Below are 19,649 nucleotides of genomic sequence, written 5' to 3'. Positions count from 1 at the left end.
CAAAAACAGTACCCAGTTGTGGATGTGACTGGTGATAGAAGAAAGGTCTGATGCTGTAAAGAGCAATATTGCGTAGGAACCTGGAATGTTAGGTCCATGAATCAAGGCAAATTGGAAGTGGTCAAGAGTGAATGTCAACACTCTAGGAATCAGCAAACTAAAATGGACTGGAATGGGTGAATTTAACTCAGATGACCATTATATCTACTACTGAGGGAAGGAATCCCTTAGAAGAAATGGAGTAGCCATCATGGTCAACAAAAGAGTCTGAAATGCAGTACTTGGATGCAATCTCAAAAATGACAGAATGATCTCTGTTCGTTTCCAAGGCAAACCATTCAATATCACAGTAATCCAAGTCTATGCCCCAACCAGTAACACTGCAGAAGCTGAATTTGAACGGTTCTATGATGACCTACAAGACCTTTTAGAACTAACACCCAAAAAAAGATGTCCCTTTCATTATAGGGGACTGGAATGCAAAAGTAGGAAGTCAAGAAACACCTGGAGTAACCAGCAAATTTGGCCTTGGAATATGGAATGAAGCACGGCAAATGCTCATAGAGTTTTGCCAAGAGAACACACTGGCCACCTTCTTCCAACAACACCTTCTTCCAACAACACAAGAGAAGACTCTACACATAGACATCACCAGATGGTCAACACCGAAATCAGATTGATTATACTCTTTGCAGCCAAAGATGGAGAAGCACTATACAGTCAGCAAAAACAAGACAGGGAGCTGACTGTGGCTCAGATCATGAGTTCCTTATTGCCAAATTCAGACTTAAATGGATTTGTTTAACGACCTCAATCAAATCCCTTACGATTATACAGTGGAAGTGAGAAATAGATTTAAGGGACTAGATCTGATAGACAGAGTGCCTGACAAACTATGGACTGAGGTTCGTGACATTGTACAGGAGACAGGGATCAAGACCATCCCCATGGAAAAGAAATGCATAAAAGCAAAATGGCTGCCTGGGGAGGCCTTACAAATAGCTGTGAAAAGAAGAGAAGTGAAAAACAAAGGAGAAAAGGAAAGATATACCCATTTGACTACAGAGTTCCAAAGAATAGCAAGGAGAGATAAGAAAGCCTTCCTCAGTGATCAGTGCAAAGAAATAGAGGAAAACAACAGAATGGGAAAGACTAGAGATCTCTTCAAGAAAATTAGAGATACCAAGGGAACATTTCATGCAAAGATAGGCTCGATAAAGGACAAAAATAGTATGGACCTAACAGAAGCAGAAGATATTAAGAAGAGGTGGCAAGAATACACAGAAGAATTGTACAAAAAAGATCTTCACGATCAAGATAATCACGATGGTGTGATCACTCACCTAGAGCCAGACATCCTGGAATGTGAAGCCAAGTGGGCCTTAGAAAGCATCACTTCGAACAAAGCTAGTGGAGGTGATGGAATTTCAGTTTAGCTATTTCAAATCCTGAAAGATGATGCTGTGAAAGTACTGCACTCAATATGCCAGCAAATTTGGAAAACTCAGCATTGGCCACAGGACTGGAAAAGGTCAGTTTTCATTCAAATCCCAAAGAAAGGCAATGCCAAAGAATGCTCAAACTACTGCACAATTGTACTCATCTCACACGCTAGTAAAGTAATGCTCAAAATTCTCCAAGTCAGGCTTCAGCAATACGTGAACCGTGAAATTCCTGATGTTCAAGCTAGTTTTAGAAAAGGCAGAGGAACCATAGAAAAATTGCCAACATCTGCTGGATCATTGAAAAAGCAAGAGAGTTCCAGAAAAACATCTATTTCTGCTTTATTGACTATGCCAAAGCCTTTGACTGTGTGGATCACAATAAACTGTGGAAAATTCTGAAAGAAATGGGAATACCAGACCAACTGACCTGCCTCTTGAAAAACCTGTCTGCAGGTCAGGAAGCAACAGTTAGAACTGGACACAGAACAGACTGGTTCCAAATAGGAAAAGGTATACATCAAGGCTGTATATTGTCACCCTGCTTTTTTAACTTATATGCAAAGTGCATAATGAGAAACGCTGGGCTGGAAGAAGCACAAGCTGGAATCAAGATTGCCGGGAGAAATATCAATTACCTCAGATATGCAGATAACACCACCATTATGGCAGAAATTGAAGAAGAACTAAAGAGCCTCTTGATGAAAGTGAAAGAGGAGAGTGAAAATGTTGGCTTAAAGCTAAACATTCAGAAAACTAAGATCATGGCATCTGGTCCCATCACTTCATGGGAAATAGGTGGGGAAACAGTGGAAACAGTGTCAGACTTTATTTTGGCGGGCTCCAAAATCACTGCAGATGGTGACTGCAGCCATGAAATTGAAAGAAAGTTTACTCCTTGGAAGGAAAGTTATGACCAACCTAGAAAGCATATTGAAAAGCAGAGACATTACTTTGCCAACAAAGATCCGTCTAGTCAAGGCTATAGTTTTTCCAGTAGTCATGTATGGATGTGAGATTTGGACTATAAAGAAAGCTGAGCACTGAAGAATTGATGCTTTTGAACTCTGGTGGTGGAGAAGACTCTTGAGGGTCCCTTGGACTGCAAGGAGATATAACCAGTTCCTCCTAAAGGGTATCAGTCCTGGGTGTTCACTGGAAGGGCTGATGCTGAAGCTGAAACTCCAATACTTTGGCCACCTGATGCAAAGAGTGGACTCATTTGAAAAGACCCTGATGCTGGGAAAGATTGAAGGCAGGAAAAGAAGGGGACGACAGAGGATGAGATGGTTGGGTGGCATTACCGACTCAATGGACATGAGTTTGGGTAAACTCCAGGAGTTGGTGATGGACAGGGAGGCCTGGCATGCTGCAGTTGATGGGGTCACAAAGAGTATGACACAACTGAGCGACTGAACTGAACTGAACAATATCTTAACTTGGAATAAAATGTCTTTTCTTTTCAGCCCTTCATTCCAGGATACTACATTTTAATCAGTTAAAAGGAAAAGAGTAACCACCAGAGGTCCAGTCCTTTAATTATCTTTGTATTCTAAAGATAAATACAACCATTGAGCTACATCATGTTTCCTAGACATTTTATCCTCTGATCTTAAACCTCTGGCCTCTTTCCCTACCAGTTGCATCCATCTCAGTACTGATCTGCATGTATACAATAATGCACTGTATATAAAAGCTTTTACCTCAAAAAGCTTAAAAACTGCAAAAGGCAAATAGGATTTCCAGTAACACTTTATGATTGCTTTCATTAAAGAAGGCTCCCGTGCATCTTTCTCAGCTCTCTTAACTTCTTGATCCCAGTACCTGTGATAAGAAACAAAGCACAGTAAAGAACAGCATGTCCACAAAGGGAAAACAGGGGAGGGACGGAGTGGAAGATGAGCCTTCACTACAAGGCGCCCTGTGGCTACCCTATAGATGCTGGCTAACTGCCCATAGGGCTTCTGTAAGCAAAGATAAACGGTGCAGACCCTGAAGTACCAGGTGTGTTTCCCTTCAACAAGCCTTGAAGAGAAAAGTCCTAGTCTCAGGAAATGAGTTCCTGCCCAACTTTGCTGGATTCACAGCACCATGAACAGCTCAAGAGGGCAGACACCTTCCTCCTGCTGCAGGAAAAAAAAAAGCTAATCCTGACTACATGTTGGAAACTGTTTTTCTGACTTGCTTTTTGTTGCTTTTGTTATTACAGTCATAGGTAATGGCCTGCCTCAGAGGACCCTGCCACTCTGCCTGACTGTAAACTAAAGTGCCTTTGTTCAGTTTGTAGATAATCTGACCTCCCACCTGTGAATAGAAGAGATTAACACTCCCCTTCCAAAGGCTGGCCATTCCCTTGGAGGTGTATTATAGGACTGAAAATCTTTTCACTTTACTTCCCCATTGTCTCTCCCTCTCTATTCTGCATTTTGACTTTAGTTCCCCATTGCTTCCTTCTCTCTGACTCTACAAAAGAACCTGGCATCCAGACCTCCACAAGATGGTTACTCTGGGTCACCAGTCTGCCACCTTCTGGGTCAGCCAGCTTTCTGAATAAAGTCATATTCCTTGCCTCAATACCTTGTCTCTCAGATTCATTGGTCTGTCATGCGGTGAGCAGAGTGAGCTTGGACTCAGTAACACTCCAGGGACCCCACCTCCCAGGACAGAGCTCAGCCTCCAAGGCCTCGACTGTGGGCTCCCTCCACTTGCACAGATGCACAGGGAACACAGATTCCCTGAACCTCCAAAGTGGGCTAAGACCAGGGTTAGCCTGAGATAGGTGAGCATGTGAAGTCAGGGGAGGAGTCTCAGAAGAACCCAGAGGAAGACAAAGCCCCCCACATACACACCTTTAGCCCCATGTGGAAATTCTCACTCTCCTCCCCTTCTCCCTGCTGCCTGTGCTTACCCTTGCAGTTCTTCTCCAACGTGCTGGGAGCGATCTTCTGGAAGCACCGAGTACATGTCATCTTCTTCTAATCTCCGTTTGTGACCAATTTTAAACAAGGGATTTATCCACCTGTTAAAAATTAAGAGAAAAGAAGACAGATGTAAATTCAAACTACACATCTTGTCGCAGAGAAGAAGCCAATTCTGACTCCATGTTGAAAACTGTTTCTTTGACTTGCTTTTATTAGTAAAATCATACACAAGGGCCTCCTAAAAGAACCCTTGCCCTTCTGCTTCACTGTAAACTACAGTGCCTTTGTTCAGCTCATTGAGACAGAGTTTGTCCCTCCCTACCTGTGAGTAGAAGAGCTTGACACACCCACTTCAAAGGCTGGTCATTCCCTTGGAGATGTTTTGAAAGACTGAAGACCCTTTTACTTTACTGCCTCTCCCTCTCTATTTTGCCTTTTGACTTTAGCTACTGATTGTTTTTCTCTCTGTGATCTATAAGAGAATCTGGTATCCAGACCCCAATAAGATGGTTATTTTGAGGCATTAGTGTGACATTGTACAGGGATCAAGACCATCCCCAAGAAAGAAATGCAAAAAAGCCAAATGGCTAAGGAGGCCTTACAAATAGCTGTGAAAAGAAGAGAAGTGAAAAGCAAAGGAAGAAAGGAAAGATATACCCATTTCAATGCAGAGTTCCAAAAAAATAGCAAGGAGAGACAAGAAAGCCTTCCTCAGGGATCAATACAAAGAAATAGAGGAAAATAATAGAATGGGAAAGACTAGAGATCTCTTCAAGAAAATTAGAGATACCAAGGGAACATTTCATGCAAAGATGGGCTCAATAAAGGACAGAAATGGTATGGACCTAACAGAAGCAGAAGATATTAAGAAGAGGTGGCAAGAATACACAGAAGAACTATTAAAAACTTATATTTTTTTTCTTTTAATATCTGTGACTTTGTTTTGTTTTGTTTTTCTTCTTTTCTTTAATATTTTATTTTTTAAAATCCAACCTTTACTCTAGATTTTTAATCTTTGCTTTTTGGTATGTTATCAATTTTGTACTTTTAAGAACACAATCTTCAGTCCCCATTTTTACTTGGGAGCGAGATTATTGGCTTGACTACTCACTCCCCCTTTGGACTCTCCTTTGTCTCCACCAGGTCGCCTCTGTCTCCTAATTCCCCCTTCTCTTCTCTACCCAACTCTGTGAATCACCAGTGTGTTCCGGACGGTGGAGAACACTTAGGGAACTGATCACTAGCTGGATAGGTCTCTCTCTTTTTGATTCTCCCTTTTTATCCTCCTGGCCACCTCTGTCGCCTTTCTCCCTCTTCTCTTCCCTGTATAACTCCGTGAACATCTCCGAGCGGTCCAGACTGTGGAGTACACATAAGGAAGTGATTACTGGCTAGCCTGCTCTCTCCTCTATTGATTCCACCTCATCTCATTCGGGTCACCTCTAACTCCCTCCTCCCTCTTCTCTTCTCCATGTAACTCTGTGAACCTCTCTGGGTGTCCCCCACTGTGGAGAAACTTTTCATCTTTAACCTAGATGTTTTATCAACAGTGCTGTATAGAGGGAGAAGTCTTGAGACTACTGTAAAAATAAGACTGAAAACCAGAAGCAGGAGGCTTAAGTCCAAATCCTGAGAACATCAGAGAACTCCTGACTCCAGGGAACATTAATCGATAGGAGCTCATCAAAGGCCTCCATACCTATACTGAAACTAAGCACAACCCAAGTGCCAACAAGTTCCAGAGCAAGACATACCATGCAAATTCTCCAGCAACACAGGAACACAGCCCTGAGCTTCAATATACAGGCTGCACAAAGTTACTCCAAACAACTGACATCTCATAACTCATTACTGGACACTTCATTGCACTCCAGAGAGAAGAAATTCAGCTCCACCCACCAGAACACCGACACAAGCTTCCCTAACCAAGAAACCTTGACAAGCCACCTGTACAACCCCATCCACAGTGAGGAAACTCCATAATAAAGAGAACTCCACAAACTGCCAGAATACAGAAAGGCCACCCCAAACTCAGCAATACAAACAAGATGAAAAGACAGAGGAATACCCAGCAGGTAAAGGAAAAGGATAAATAATTTCACCTTTTTCTCAAGCGCACACGGAACTTCTCCAGGATAGATCACGTCCTGGGCCATAAATCTAGCCTTGGTAAATTCAAAAAAATTGAAACCATTCCAAGCATCTTTTCTGACCACAATGCAGAAAGATTAGATCTCAAGTACAGGAGAAAAACTGTTAAAAATTCCAACATATGGAGGCTAAACAACATGCTGCTGAATAACAAACAAATCACAGAATAAATCAAAAAAGAAATCAAAATATGCATAGAAATGAATGAAAATAAAAACACAACAACCCCAAACCTATGGGACACTGTAAAAGCAGTGCTAAGGGGAAAGTTCATAACAATACAGGCATATCTCAAGAAATAAGAAAAAAGTCAAACAAATAACCTAACTCTACACCTAAAGCAACTAGAAAAGGAAGAAATGAAGAACCCCAGGGTTAGTAGAAGGAAAGAAATCTTAAAAATTAGGGCAGAAATAAATGCAAAAGAAACAAAGGAGGCCATAGCAAAAATCAACAAAGCCAAAAGCTGGTTCTTTGAAAGGATAAATAAAATTGACATACCATTAGCCAGTCTCATCAAGAAACAAAGGGAGAAAAATCAAATCAATAAAATTAGAAATGAAAGTGGAGAGATCACAACAGACAACACAGAAATACAAAGGATCATAAGAGACTACTATCAGCAATTATATGCCAATAAAATGGACAACATGGAGAAATGGACAAATTCTTAGAAAAGTACAACTTTCCAAAACTGAACCAGGAAGAAATAGAAAATCTTAACAGGCCCATCACAAGCACGGAAATTGAAACTGTAATCAGAAATCTTCCAGCAAACAAAAGCCCAAGTCCAGATGGCTTCACAGCTGAATTCTATCAAAAATTTAGAGAAGAGCTAATACATATCCTACTCAAACTCTTCCAGAAAATTGCAGAGGAAGGTAAACTTTCAAACACATTCTATGAGGCCACCATCACCCTAATCCAAAATCTGACAAAGATGCCACAAAAAAAGAAAACTACAGGCCAATATCACTGATGAAAATAGATGCAAAAATCCTTAACAAAATTCTAGCAATCAGAATCCAACAACACATTAGGAAGATCATACACCATGACCAAGTGGGCTTTATCCCAGGGATTCAAGGATTATTCAATATCCACAAATCAATCAGTGTAATACACCACATTAACAAATTGAAAAATAAAAGCCATATGATTATCTCAATAGATGCAGAGAAAGCCTTTGACAAAATTTAACATCCATTTATGATAAAAACTATCCAGAGAACAGGAATAGAAGGAACATACCTCAACATAATAAAAGCTATATATGACAAACCCACAGCAAACATTATCCTCAATGGTGAAAAATTGAAAGCATTTCCCCTAAAGTCAGGAACAAGACAAGGGTGCCCACTTTCACCACTACTATTCAACACAGTTTTGGAAGTTTTGGCCACAGCAATCAGAGCAGAAAAAGAAATAAAAGGAATTCTAATTGGAAGAGGAGAAGTAAATCTCACTGTTTGCAGATGAAATGATCCTCTACATAGAAAACCCTAAAGACTCCACCAGAAAAGATCTTCATGACACATATAATCATGATGGTGTGTTCACTCAACTAGAGCCAGACATCCTGGAATGTGAAGTCAAGTGGGCCTTAGGAAGCATCACTATGAACAAAGCTAGTGGAGGTGATGGAATTCCAGTTGAGTTATTTCAAATCCTGAAAGATGATGCTGTGAAAGTACTGCACTCAATATGCCAAAAATTTGGAAAACTCAGCAGTGGACACAAGACTGGAAAAGTCAGTTTTCATCCCAATCCCAAAGAAAGGCAATGCCAAAGAATGCTCAAACTACCACACAATGGCATTCATGTCACACTCTAGTAAAGTAATGCTCAAAATTCACCAAGCCAGGCCTCAGCAGTATGTGAACCACGAACTTCCAGATGTTCAAGCTGGTTTTAGAAAAGGCAGAGGAACCAGAGATCATATTGCCAACATCCGCTGGATTATCGAAAAAGCAAGTGAGTTCCAGAAAAACATCTATTCCTGCTTTATTGACTATGCCAAAGCCTTTGACTGTGTAGATCACAATCAACTGTGGAAAATTCTGAAAGGGATGGGAATACCAGACCACCTGACCTGCCTCTTAAGAATCCTATTTGCAGGTCAGGAAGCAACAGTTAGAACTGGACATGGAATAACAGACTGGTTCCAGACAGGAAAAGGAGTATGTCAAGGCTGTATATTGTCACCCTGCTTATTTAACTTATATGCAGAGTACATCATGAGAAACGCTGGACTGGAAGAAACACAAGCTGGAATCAAGATTGCCGGGAGAAATATCAAAAGCCTCAGATATGCAGATGACACCACTTGTATGGAAGAAATTGAAGAAGAACTAAAGAGGCTCTTGATGAAAGTGAAAGAGGGGAGTGGAAAAAGTTGGCTTAAAGCTCAACATTCAGAAAATTAAGATCATGGCATCTGATCCCATCACTTCATGGCAAATAGATGGGGAAACAGTGGAAACAGTGGCTGACTTTATTTTTTAGGACTCCAAAATCACTGTAGATGGTGATTTCAGCCATGAAATTAAAAGAAAGTTTACTGCTTAGAAGGAAAGTTATGACCAACCTATACAGCATATTGAAAAGCAGAGACATTACTTTGTTAACAAAGGTCCGTCTAGTCAAGGCCATGGTTTTTCCAGTAGTCGTGTATGGATGTGAGAGTTGGACTATAAAGAAACCTGAGCTTCGAAGAATTGATGCTTTTGGACTGTGGTGTTGGAGAAGTCTCTTGAGAGTCCCTTGGACTGCAAGAAAATCCAACCAGTCCCTCCTAAAGGAGATCAGTCCTGGGTGTTCATTTGAAGTACAAATACTTTGGCCACCTGACGTGAAGGACTGACTCATTAAAAAGACCCTGATGCTGGGAAAGTTTGAGGGCAGGAGGAGAGGGGGATGACAGAGGATGAAATGGTTGGATGACATCACTGACTCAATTGACATGAGTTTGGGTAAACTCCAGGAGCTGGTGATGGACCGGGAGGCCTGGCATTCTGTAGTTCATGGGGTCACAAAGAGTCATACATAACTGAGCAACTGAACTGAACTGAGCCTGCCATCTTCTCTGTCTGTCAGTTCCCCAATTAAAGTCTCTACCTTGCATCAGCAGCTCATCTGTCAGATTCATCAGCCTATTGTGAGGTGAGCATAGTGAGCTTGGACTCGGTAACAATCTCTAATTAGAACCCTATATTAATGGGCTTTATTAAAAAGAAAATTCTACATTTGAAATATATAGAGACATGAGTGGGGGGAATATATGGGCATCCCTGGTGGCTCAGTGGTAAAGAATCCACCTGCCAATGCAGAAGACACGGATTCGATCCCTGGGTCAGAAAGATCCCCTGGAGAAGGAAGTGGTAACCCCCTCCAGCATCTTGCCTCAGAAATCCCAGGCACAGAGGAGCCTGGTGGGCTAACGTGCATGGTGTCACAAAAGAGTCAGACACAACTTAATGACTAAACAACAATACATTCATATATATGCCCTAGCTCTACACACTGAAGGGGTCCTAAAAGCAAAGACATACCAGTTGCAAAGAGCATTCCAGCTCCCAAATGTTAGGGGTTTTGTTTCTTTAACCTACACAATTACAAAATATTTTTCTCATGATGAGAACTTTCACAGTTGAGAAATAAAATACTGCTTCCCATACCAGTAAACAAAGGATATCAGAGTCATCAATAATTGCAGCCACCTCCCTCTGAGTGAGTGAACTGGTGAGTCCTTTGGGAACACAGGAAGGAAACAAACAAACAAACAAAAAACCATGCTATATGTTGTTGCTGTTCAGTCGCTCAGTCAGGTCTGACTCATTGGGACCCCATGGACTGCAGCATGCCAGGGTTTCCTGCCCTTCACGATCTCCCAGAGTTTGCTCAAACTCATACCCATTGAGCTAATGATGCCATATAACCATTTCATCCTCTGTTGCCCCTCCTCCTCCTGCCCTCAATCCTTCCCAGCAACAGTCAAACTGCAGCAACCCCCAATAATGACCCCAGAGGGAGCACAGGATGACAAAACACTAGATACTGGCCCCAGATAACTGAGGTGCATATCAAAGGAATAATTTCCATGAGCCCAGATTCCTGCATTTTCCCATTCAAAGGAAAGCACTAAATTCTTCAATTTGAGATATCTGGTTTTCTTTCATTAAGAATATTTTGACGTTCAGACTACCTGTCCTTTAGGGGAAAACTCCTATATAACTGGGCTCTACACCCTCACCTCCTCAGAACACTTTTCTCAGGGTTACTTGAGATGCTTCCTCCTAGACTTGAAGTCTTAAGAATATCTACTGAATAAAACATAACTGTCAATATTTAGGCTCTGCAATTTTTTCTCAATCGACTCTCTTAGGTACTTTGCTGTTGTTGATGCTGCTAAGTAGCTTCAGTCGTGTCCGACTCAGTCTGACCCCATAGACGGCAGCCCACCAGGCTCCCCCGTCCCTGGGATTCTCCAGACAAGAACACTGGAGTGGGTTGCCATTTCCTTCTCCAATGCATAAAAGTGAAAAGTGAAAGTGAAATCGCTCAGTCGTGTCCGACTCTTCACGACCCCATGGACCGTAGCCTCCCAGGCTCCTCCACCCATGGGATTTTACAGGCAAGAGTACTAGAGTGGGTTACCGTTGCCTTCTCCCTTAGGCACTTTGCTGCTGTTGCTGGTAAGTCGCTTCAGTCGCGTCCGACTCTGTGCGACCCCATAGACAGCAGCCCACTAGACTCCTCTGTCCCTGGGATCCTCCAGGCAAGAATACTGGAGTGGATTGCCATTTCCTTCTCCAGTGCATGAAAGTGAAAAGTGAAAGGGAATTCGCCCAGTCGTGTCCAACTCTTAGCGACCCCATGGACTGCAGCCCACCAGGCTCCTCTGTCCATGGGAGTTCCAAGCAGTAGTACCAGAGTGGGGTGCCAGTGCTTTCAAATATGCAATATAGTAATTTTTCAATGTATTAGTAGTTTGGGGGAGGTAATTTTAACTTTGTTTATTTATGGTTGCACTGGGTCTTCATTGTTACGAATGGGCTTTCTTGAGTTGTGTCGAGCAGGGGCTACTCTCTAGTTGTGGTGCTCAGGCTTCTCATTGTGATGGCTTCCCTTATTGGGGAGCATGGGCTCCATGCTGCATGGGCTTAGTTGCCTTGCAGCATGTGAGGTATTCCCAGACCAGGGACTGAAACTGTGTTCCCTATATTGGCAGGTGGATTCTTTATGACTGGACCACCAGGAAAGTCTGCAATACAGTATTATTAACTACAGTTACTAACCTGGACATTAAGTCTTCATGATTTATTTGTAACTGGAATTTTGTGCCTTTTGTTCCTCTTCACCTAGATCCTGGTTTTTAATACATTTTTTCCTAAAAGGAACCAGGCTCCTTGAAGCAATGGCTAACTCCAGGGTTGGGAAACTGTATGCAAACACCTGACAATTAGCTGTTTTGATTATAATGTAATTTCCTAACATCAAGCTATGGAGACATCCATTACAAAAACATTCACCTCCAGTGAACACATGCCAACTACACGACTAGATAAAGAGCCAGGCCAGCTTATCCACGAAGTTCCTTTTTGTAGAAAGCTCACATTGACATGATAACAGACTATCTCACTGCTTGCTTGCTCCTCCCTTCCTGTTTTTTTTAAGTCCCACTCTCATGTTTTAATTAACCAATAAAGAGTGAACCTGTTGAATACTAGACACCACACTCTCAACCCCAAAGAGGCAGAAGTCCAGATCCAAATACTCTCTCCCTGGACTACGCTAAAGCCTTTAACTGTGTGGATCACAACAAACTGTGGGAAATTATTCAAGAGATGGGAATACCAGACCAACTTACCTGCCTCCTTAGAAATCTGTATGCAGGTCAAGAACAACAGTTAGAACCAGACATGGAACAACGAACTGGTTCCAAATTGGGAAAAAAGTACGTCAAGGCTATATATTGTCACCCTGCTTATTTAACTTATATGCAGAGTACATCATGAGAATTGCTCGGCTGGATGAAGCACAAGCTGAAATCAAGATTACTGGGAGAAATATCAATAACCTCAGATATGCAGATGACACTATCCTTATGGCAGAAATTGAAGAAGAACTAAAGAGCCTCTTGATGAATGTGAAAGAGGAGAGTGAAAAAGTGGGCTTAAAACTCAACATTCAGAAAACAAAGATCATGGCATCCAATCCCATCACTTCATGGGCAAATAGTTGGGGAAACAATGAAAACAGTGACAGAATTTATTTTCTTGGGCTCAAAAATTACTACAGATGGTGACTGCAGCTATCTGTAAATAAAAGATGCTTGCTCCTTGGAAGAAAAGCTATGACAAACTTAGATAGCATATTAAAAAGTAGAGACGTTACTTTGCTGACAAAGGCTCATCTTGTCAAAGCTATGATTTTTCCATTAGTCATGTATGGATGTAAGAGTTGGACTATAAGGAAAGCTGAGTGCTGAAGAAGTGATGCTTTTGAACTGTGGTGTTGGAGAAGACTTTTGAGAGTCCCTTGGACTGCAAGGAGGTCTAACCAATCCATGCTAAAGGACATCAGTCCTAAATATTCATTGGAAGGACTGACGCTAAAGCTGAAACTCCAATACTTTGGCCACCTGACGCAAAGAACTGACTCTTTGGAAAAGACCCTGATGCTAGGAACAATCGAAGGTGGTAGGAGGAGGGGACGACAGAGGATGAAATAGTTGGATGGCATCACCAACTCGATGACATGAGTTTGAGTGAGCTCTGGGAGTTGGTGATGGACCGGGAAGCCTGGCGTGCTGTCCATGGGGTCACAGAGACTCGGACTTGACTGAGTAAACTGAACTGAACTGAACTGAACTCTCTCTCTTTCATCCAGGACATCACTCTGTCACCCAACGTGTACATGTGAGTGATAAACCTTGCCTTTTCAAAGTTCCCTAATGGTTCTTGCTGAGACTCGTCTCACAATCCTAAGAACTCAAGTACAGGTCAGGTCACAAGACTGGTTCCAAAAAAGGAACATCTGTGGGTGCTGCTATAACTAGTATGAACTCAGGTGAGCAAAGTCCCAGGCATTTCCAGTAGCAGAACCACTATCAGTAGGTGAAAAACAACAGCCAGAGAAAGTACAAGCTGGGCCTGGAACACCTTGCACCATAAAATAAGGAAGCAAGGAATTGAGAGATGAAATTATTTTAAGAAATTAAATATTTCCTGCAATATCAGTAAACAAGGATGTCACAAACATCAGCAGGAACTGGTGAGCCCTGAGGAAATTCAGGAAGGAAAAGAATACCTGCCATCTAGTAGCCATTAGACCTCAGCCACTCTCTGCAGCCATTCCCTGTGATGAGCCCTAAGGAAACTCAGCACATGAAAACACAGGATACGGGCTCCAGATAACAGAGATATACAGCAAAGAAATATGTTCAGTGAGCCCAGACTCTTGTCTTCCCATATATATAAAAGCACTAAATTCCTTAACTTGGGATATTGGATTTACTTTAATTTACAGTAATCTTTTGATGTTCCTGGCTACTTGCCCTTTGTTTCAAAACTCCTATATATCCTAGCTCCTCCTCTTGCCTCCGTTGAGCCATTTCTCTAAAGCTGTCTCCCGGGCCACAGTCCTCATTTTGCCTCAATTCAGATCAGTTCAGTTCAGTTCAGTTCAGTCGCTCAGTCGTGTCAGACTCTTTGCGACCCCATTAATCGCAGCACGCCAGGCCTCCCTGTCCATCACCAACTCCCGGAGTCTACTCAAACTCATGTCCATCGAGTTGGTGATGCCATCCAGCCAGCTCATCCTCTGTTGTCCCCTTCTCCTCCTGCCCCCAATCCCTCCCAGCATCAGGGTCTTTTCCAATGTGTCAACTCTTCCCATGAGGTGGCCATAGTATTGGAGTTTCAGCTTCAGCATCAGTCCTTCCAAAGGACACCCAGGACTGATCTCTCTTAGAATGGACTGGTTGGATCTCTTTGCAGTCCAAGGAACTCTCAAGAGTCTTCTCCAACACCACAGTTCAAAAGCATCAACTCTTCAGCGCTCAGCTTTCTTCACAGTCCAACTCTCACATCCATACATGACCACTGGAAAAACCACAGCCTTAACTAGATGGACCTTTGTTGGCAAAGTAATGTCTCTAATTTTTAATATGCTTTCATCAAGAGGTTTTTTACCTCCTCTTCACTTTCTGCCATAAGGGTGGTGTTATCTGCATATCTGAGGTTATTGATATTTCTCCCGGCTGTCTTGATTCCAGCTTGTGCTTCTTCCAGCCCAGCATTTCCCATGATGTACTCTGCATATACTTTAAATAAGCAAGGTGACAATATACAGCCTTGACATACTCCTTTTCCTATCTGGAACCAGTCTGTTGTTTCATGTCCAGTTCTGTTGCTTCCTGACCTGCATATAAGTTTCTCAAGAGGCAGGTCAGGCGATCTGGTGTTCCCCTCTCTTTAAGAATATTCCACAGTTTATTGTGATTCACACAGTCAAAGGTTTTGGGATAGTCAATAAAGCAGAAATAGATGTTTTTCTGGAACTCTCTTGCTTTTTACATGATCCAGCAGATGTTGGCAATTTGATCTTTGGTTCCTCTGCTTTTTCTATACCAGCTTGAACATCTGGGAGTTCATGGTTCATGTATTGCTGAAGCCTGGCTTGGAGAATTTTGAGCATTAATTTACTAGCGTGTGAGATGGGTGCAATTGTGCAGTCGTTTGAGCATTCTTTGGCATTGCCTTTCTTTGGGATTGAAATGAAAACTGACCTTTTCCAGTCCTGTGTCCACTGCTGAGTTTTCCAAATTTGCTGGCAAATAAATTGTAATTCCCAACTTTCATGTTGTGAAATTTTTTTCAACAGAATCATGAGGATGTGTAGAAAGGACAGAGAAGTCAACTCGCAGGGCTCTCACTAGACAAACCTGGGATACTTCAAGCACAGAAATAAATGAATGGGGCTTCCTTGGTGGCTCAGTAGTAAAGAATCTGTCTGCCAATGCAGGCAAGACAGCTTTGATCCCTGGTCCAGGAGGATCCCACATGTCACAGGATAACCACTCAGCCAGCACTCTAGAGCCCATAAGCTACAACTGCTGAGCCCAAGAACTGAAACTACTGAAGCCCACTCACTCTAGGGCCCATGCTCTGAAACAAGAGAGACCACTGCTCACAAACCAAACTAGAAAGTAGCCCCTGTTCTTCACAAGGAAAGCCCACACACAGCAATAGAGACTCAGCACAGCCAGAAATAATAAAGAAACAATCTTGCCTTTAGAAAAAAAAAAAAATTAAAATATATGGCAATGAATCATAACCCACTAAATAATGAATGAATCCACGAATCCTTACTGTAACATAAACAAGAGAGAAGGGAAAGCTTTTCCATTCTAGAATGCAAACAAACATAGAAGCAACAATGGAGTTAGAAAATTATCCATGGAACTTAAAACTAATGGGTAAAAGTTTGATGTGGAGTATGATATTTATATAATCTCAAATTATTTCTCTGCAAATTATTTATTAATTTTAACAGGAGAAAACAGTAACTAAATAGAAGATCACCCCACAAAACCCCATTCAAATCCAGTATGCACTGTGTAAGTGATAATAATTAATATGCAGAGATAGCCCAAAGACTAAGATCAATTTACTGATTTTGCCAGAGCTAGGAAATTTTCAAGGTGAAATAATAATAACCTGTAAAAGTGGAGATCAGATTTCTTATACCTATTGCTTTATTTCTAGCACAATATATAGTGCAGAGAAGATGCTTAAGAATTACATGTTAAATAAATGAATGTCTATGAATTATTAAATAAGCAATAAGAGACTGAGCTTCAGATTGTGTAAACCCTGCCTGGCATGCCTAAAGGACCCTGGTCCAGGAGTCAGAAGACTGGATTCTACTCCCAGCAGTGGTAATGAGGACCCAGGGCCTTAAAGGTCCACCTCCCCACTGCTCCCCTACTCCATTCCAGTTCGGTACATTCATGACCCTTAATATTTCTAGGTCTCAATTTCCTTCCAAAACAAAAGTATAAATCTATGAGTTTTATTACCAAACTGGCTTAAAAGATGTTGGGTCATTTATCCTACAGTTATTCCCTACAGAAATCACTCAGGAAATTAGCACTGGGACTTACCCAGATAATGACACCCTGCCTGAGAGGTCCTCTGTAAAATTCTGCTTGAGCAGGAAAGATGTTCAACATCACTAACCATCAGGGAAATGAGACACTACCTCACACATTTTAGAGGAACTAATATGGGGAAAACAAAGAAGAAAAGAGAAGGTTTAGCAAGGATGTGAAGAAACTGGGCCCTTACACACTGATGGTGAGGGAGGGGGTGTAAAATGGACACAGGAAAAATACTGTATGATTCTACTTACATGAAGGTACTCAGAGCAGTCAAATTTAGAGAGAAACAAAGTGGCCCTGTGATTCCCAGCGGCTGGAAAGGGACTGGGGAGTTAGTGTTTAATGGCACACTAATGCAGGATGAAAAGGGTTCTGAAAATAAGTTGTATTATAATGTGAATGTACATAACAACCCTGAATCAAATGCTTAAAAGTAGTTAAGATGGTAAATTTATGGTTTTTGCATTTTACCACTACTTTTTAAAATTTAAAGATAAAAAAAATTGTACTTGGTATACCTCAGGCGGAAATCTTCCTGTGTTAGAGTCTAGGTTTTACCACTCTCTGGTTGTATGACCTTGAACTAGTCAAGTAACCTTTCAGTATCAGTCTCTGGAAAGTGGGGAGAACACCTGGAGATAATAACACCCACCTGGGCTGTTGAGTTAACTGAAAGGATCAATGTTGCTCTGAACAGGACAAAGTCAGACAAAGAGCAGCTGTCACCACGACACCACTCTTGAGTAATCCCATGCAGAAAAGAAATTAATTTGCTCAATTAGGCAAATTTCTTTCCCCATGGCTCTTGATTTAAGAACTTTCACAAATTCCTTTGCTGCCAAATCTCAAAATTCCAGACAGAGCCCTCTGGACACCATCAAGGGATGAAGATTTTCACCTCCTTTAGATGACTGACAGGAACCTAAATCACATGTCACCACCTAAATAAGGATTTGGACCTGCAGACCTGACTCCTTAATTCCAATTTATCCCTGAGGGCATATACTCAACAATTCAACCAATGCTGAATGAGCTATCCCCCAACCCAGTTCCACTCCAAGAATTATCCTCTCCACCATGATCCTTTCTCCTTCCCTCTCCTCCTACAACTCTTCATCCAGCAGCAGTATTTCCCACTAACTGTCCCACCAGAGACCACAATCCTTCAGGGCAATGACTACTTACATACTACATGGAATCTCCATGACCAAGCACAGCACCTAGCATAGATGTCACTGGAACCCATCCAGGAGGATATCAGAACACCCACATTGCTGTTGAGCTATGGGGCACCACCCTGGCTTTCTCAGAGTGACCCAAGCCAAATCCAATTAGTCATGAGTGTCAATGCTCAAGCTAGAATCTTCTCTCCTTTCCTCTGAGACTTGCCTTGGTTCCTAAAACTTGCTCAAAATCCATTTTCTCATCCCTTCCCCTTTCATCAACTCTCTGTTCTTTCCACTTCAAAATAATTGAAGCAGCAGTGCAGGCTGCATGCCCCACCCTCCCCAAGGCTCTCCAGTTTTCTCCACACCCTCTGCCCTGGGGTCCACCAGGCTGTGGGCACTGCAGAGCCTTCCTGCCTCAGAACTTCTAGGCCTTTTCTGCTTCATGCCTGGCCTTTTGTCTCCCTTCTTTCCTATCAGGTAATCAAAGACTTTACTTCTTCAGTGTCCCTTGTCTTATCAACACACATATTCCCAACACTTTTTCCCACACTACAGCTAACACCAAGAATCTACTATTACACACAGATAACTGTTTTAAATCCTCTTCTTTAAGAGAAACAAAAAGACACACACATTTGATACATTTGCAAAAATTCAGCAACAGTGAGAGTAAAAAATGAGGAGTCACAACTAAAATACTGTTCTCGCTGACCAACTCCCAACGTTGTGATAGGATTAAAGTACTGCTTGGAGAAGGCGATGGCACCCCACTCCAGTACTCTTGCCTGGAAAATCCCATGGACGGAGGAGCCTGGTGGGCTGCAGTCCATGGGGATTGGAACCAGTAAGCAACGAGCAGATGATGCCCTACCTGCATGTAACAGGTGTACAGCCACCACTAGGTACAGGACTCAATCATCACCAAAGTCCCTCCAAGTGCCTAGTTCTGACTCACCTCAGAATATTTGGTCTTTAGTATCTGTTCCAATCAACCACTTTCTTCTAAACTATTAAAATTCTTCCCCCTGAGGAAGGACAGAGCTCTTGCTTCCAAGTTCCAGGTATCCTTCCTGAAAGTAGGGAGTATATCTGACTACCCAAGCAAGCCTTTGATGCCACTCACTGGGATTTGAGAAACCAAAGCATAGGAAAGAAACTACTTTACTTGGATCAAATAATCATTCCAGAACCTGAATTAAATGCACATGAACATGCAATTCATATTTTCTTAATTAAAGGACACAACTCAAGACCAAAGAACTGATAGAATCTTGTGAGTTATCTTGGTGCTTTAACAGATTGCTCAGTTTATCAGTCCCTGAGAAATAAACATCGGTGCATTTGGTGAATTTAGGAGATATATCATCTTATGCAGCTTGCAAAGCCAAGCCTCCTGCCTCAGTACAATCAGGACCAATGTGAGTGCCTGCATATTTGCAATAGCCCCAACCTGCTTTTCCCATCATATATCCCTCTGTCCCAACAGGAATCTTTTCTCACAGCCAGGTTGGTTTCCATCTTGTTCCTGAACACTCACTGACATGCCTACCTTTATCCTCCCACCCTGCATCCACCCCAGTCCCTCATAGGCCTTTATCTGTAACTGAGCAGGACCCTATGGGGTCTTCCCAAGACAGATCCCTTCCCCATATCCTGTTTTAACTCCTCTCTGAAGCACCTAGATGACAGTATTTGAATCATATTTCCTGAGTTGTTTTACAGATATGAAAACCCCCACCTAAAGGAAGATGTTAACTAGTTGATGATCATGAGCATATAGCTCCCAGGCCCCTTGAAGCCT

General features: G+C 42.1%; 1 protein-coding gene across 1 annotated transcript in view; it reads right to left on the bottom strand.

Annotated features, from left to right (window-relative positions):
* LOC101906567 (ATP-binding cassette sub-family C member 4-like) overlaps window positions 1-19,649 on the bottom strand; it is a 378,587-nt gene that overhangs the window by 292,941 nt on the left and 65,997 nt on the right. Inside the window, 2 exon segments of the mRNA XM_025000155.2 lie at window positions 3,146-3,266; window positions 4,351-4,461. Of these exon segments, the coding sequence (XP_024855923.2) occupies window positions 3,146-3,266; window positions 4,351-4,461 (232 nt within the window).

The sequence above is a fragment of the Bos taurus genome, chromosome 12 (genome assembly GCF_002263795.3).
Source record: "Bos taurus isolate L1 Dominette 01449 registration number 42190680 breed Hereford chromosome 12, ARS-UCD2.0, whole genome shotgun sequence".
In the NCBI taxonomy this organism is placed as follows: domain Eukaryota; kingdom Metazoa; phylum Chordata; class Mammalia; order Artiodactyla; family Bovidae; genus Bos; species Bos taurus.
The sequence above is the reverse complement of the archived record's forward strand: the minus strand, read 5'-3'. Positions and strand labels throughout refer to the sequence as shown.